The sequence below is a fragment of the Aphidius gifuensis genome, linkage group LG4, assembly GCF_014905175.1.
Source record: "Aphidius gifuensis isolate YNYX2018 linkage group LG4, ASM1490517v1, whole genome shotgun sequence".
NCBI classification, from domain to species: domain Eukaryota; kingdom Metazoa; phylum Arthropoda; class Insecta; order Hymenoptera; family Braconidae; genus Aphidius; species Aphidius gifuensis.
This window is the reverse complement of record NC_057791.1, coordinates 10045369-10047389: the sequence shown is the minus strand read 5'-3', so window position 1 is coordinate 10047389 and position 2021 is coordinate 10045369. Positions and strand designations below refer to the sequence as shown.

The 2021-nt window shown below is 31.2% G+C and overlaps 1 protein-coding gene across 1 annotated transcript; it reads right to left on the bottom strand.

The window, feature by feature from the left end:
- Window positions 1-203: 203 nt before the first annotated feature.
- On the bottom strand, window positions 204-1439 carry LOC122853840. Its single transcript, XM_044154255.1, has one exon. It carries the CDS (start codon window positions 1437-1439, stop codon window positions 204-206), a length of 1236 nt encoding a protein of 411 aa, XP_044010190.1.
- Between the last annotated feature and the right edge of the window lie 582 nt (window positions 1440-2021).

The window sequence follows — 2021 nt, the reverse complement described above, 5'->3', positions numbered from 1 at the left end:
TAGTAATAAAACCGCAACTCACAAATATATACAACAATTTTTCATGTACATTATTTGATTTATTTATTTTTTTTTTCTTATACATATCATAAATAAATATAAGATATATATATAAGATATATATATTTATATATAAATATATATATAAGATATATATATTTATATATAAATAAATATAGGATTGGTAAGTTTACAGGCATATATTAAACGAGCTTGCGTACTGAACCACTAATTGGATTATACTCAACAATTCGATCATGTAAAATCAAACAATAAGCTGATGTTTGAGCTGGAAATTGTGTTGTTGATTCAAATTCAAGTCGAATATCTACTGGTCCAGATTTTAAAAATTCATTTTGCTTTGAACAATCTATGACAATAAGTGGAGCTTCTTCCAAAAATTTTTGTCTTGTAAATAATGGTTGTGGTGTTTCTGTGTAATAGTAGGAAGCTTGGAAATATGCAAACATATCATATAATAATGAGAATTGATTATGAGCAAAATCAATATTTAAATTTCCATAAGGATATGATTGTGAATTTAAAAACAGCTTAACATCACGCAAGTTACAATGATCAAAAACACTTGAATTGTTTGTTACAGAGTTTTTTCGTCCTGTTTGGAAGCCTAAAATTATGTATCTCGGTTTTTCCAATTGTGTTGATGTTTTCACACTCCAATTTTGCTTTGTAGTTGCAGGTAATAGTGGATACTCGTACAATTCCCATGTACGAAAACTGATTGCTATGGATGGATCCTTGGCAATGTAATTTAAAAGTTGTATTTTCTGCTTATCAGACACTTTGATATATGGAACAATCCATTCCACTTTTTGAAGTTTAATTTGTATTTTTTCGCCACTTTTTCCTTCCGCAGGTTGTTCTTGTAGACAGGCATTCGCATCACTATTTGCTCTTATTAGGATGAGTTCATGTTTTGCATTGATAATTATTTTTTTATAATCTTCAGCAAATCCTAGCAGCAGGCTCAGTGGTATTGATATATCAAAATAACCACTCGAATCGAATAATGATTCTTCATCAGACATTAACCATCCAGCATTCTCCAATAATGATTTTTGATTTGGACTTAAGGAAATATATCCTTTCATAAGAGTCGTAAGACCAACATTTTTGCTCCGATCGATTTCAATTGCATTTATCTCATAGCGAATTTCTTCAAACATGTGTGCTATTGCCATTCGTACCAATGAAGTTGTTTTTGGCACAGATTTTCCGTCACTCGTAAGAAATCGTCCAGTAATATGTAGTGAACTTTTACTTGGTAGTACACATAAATCTTGATGTTGAATTCCAATCCGGATTTCATCGTTGTTATTGAATGTTGAAGAGCCGTAAGGCTGATGAGCATGTAACTCACAATGGGCAATCGATTCATCAAAAATGATCGGTTCTTGTATACTTAAAATTTCATCCATGGTATAATACAAAAAAAGCAACAAAATGACACTTTTATTTCCGTAGATGTTGTTGACGTGGACTGAGACCGAGACTCTTGAGAAACTGAATACTCTGATGTGTTATCGCTTTGCTTCCTTGCTTTTGACTGATTTTTTTTGGCATAATGTCTCGCATTTATAGCTTTGCCCAATTATTTTATTATTATGTTTATTTTTTTTTTCTTTTTTTTTTTTAAAAACGATGCCCATATTTTTTTGTCCTATTTGACACTTTTAATGTGTAGTCGAATTGTAATCGTTTCTCCACGGAAATTCACAATTTCACCATTCTGATTGACAATTTTAAATTGCAATTGATGTATTGTTTGAACTGTGACTTGCAGATAAATGGCATGAGATGGTACTTGAACAATCTTATATCCAGGAAGCACAACTGGGAAAAATTTATGTATTGTGTGAACTTTGTGCTGATTCATATATGCACCAGTTGTTATGTTACACTGAATTTGGAGTGTATTGACCTTTAATATGGCAACAGGCAAGTCAGATTTATGTAGAATATCAGCTTCGAGGATTCGTTTTGTAAAGCCCAACAATCTT

Bases quoted from the DNA above. Each gene is read 5' to 3' on its own strand.
- LOC122853840 (XM_044154255.1), bottom strand. From the start codon at position 1,439: ATGGATGAAATTTTAAGTATACAAGAACCGATCATTTTTGATGAATCG.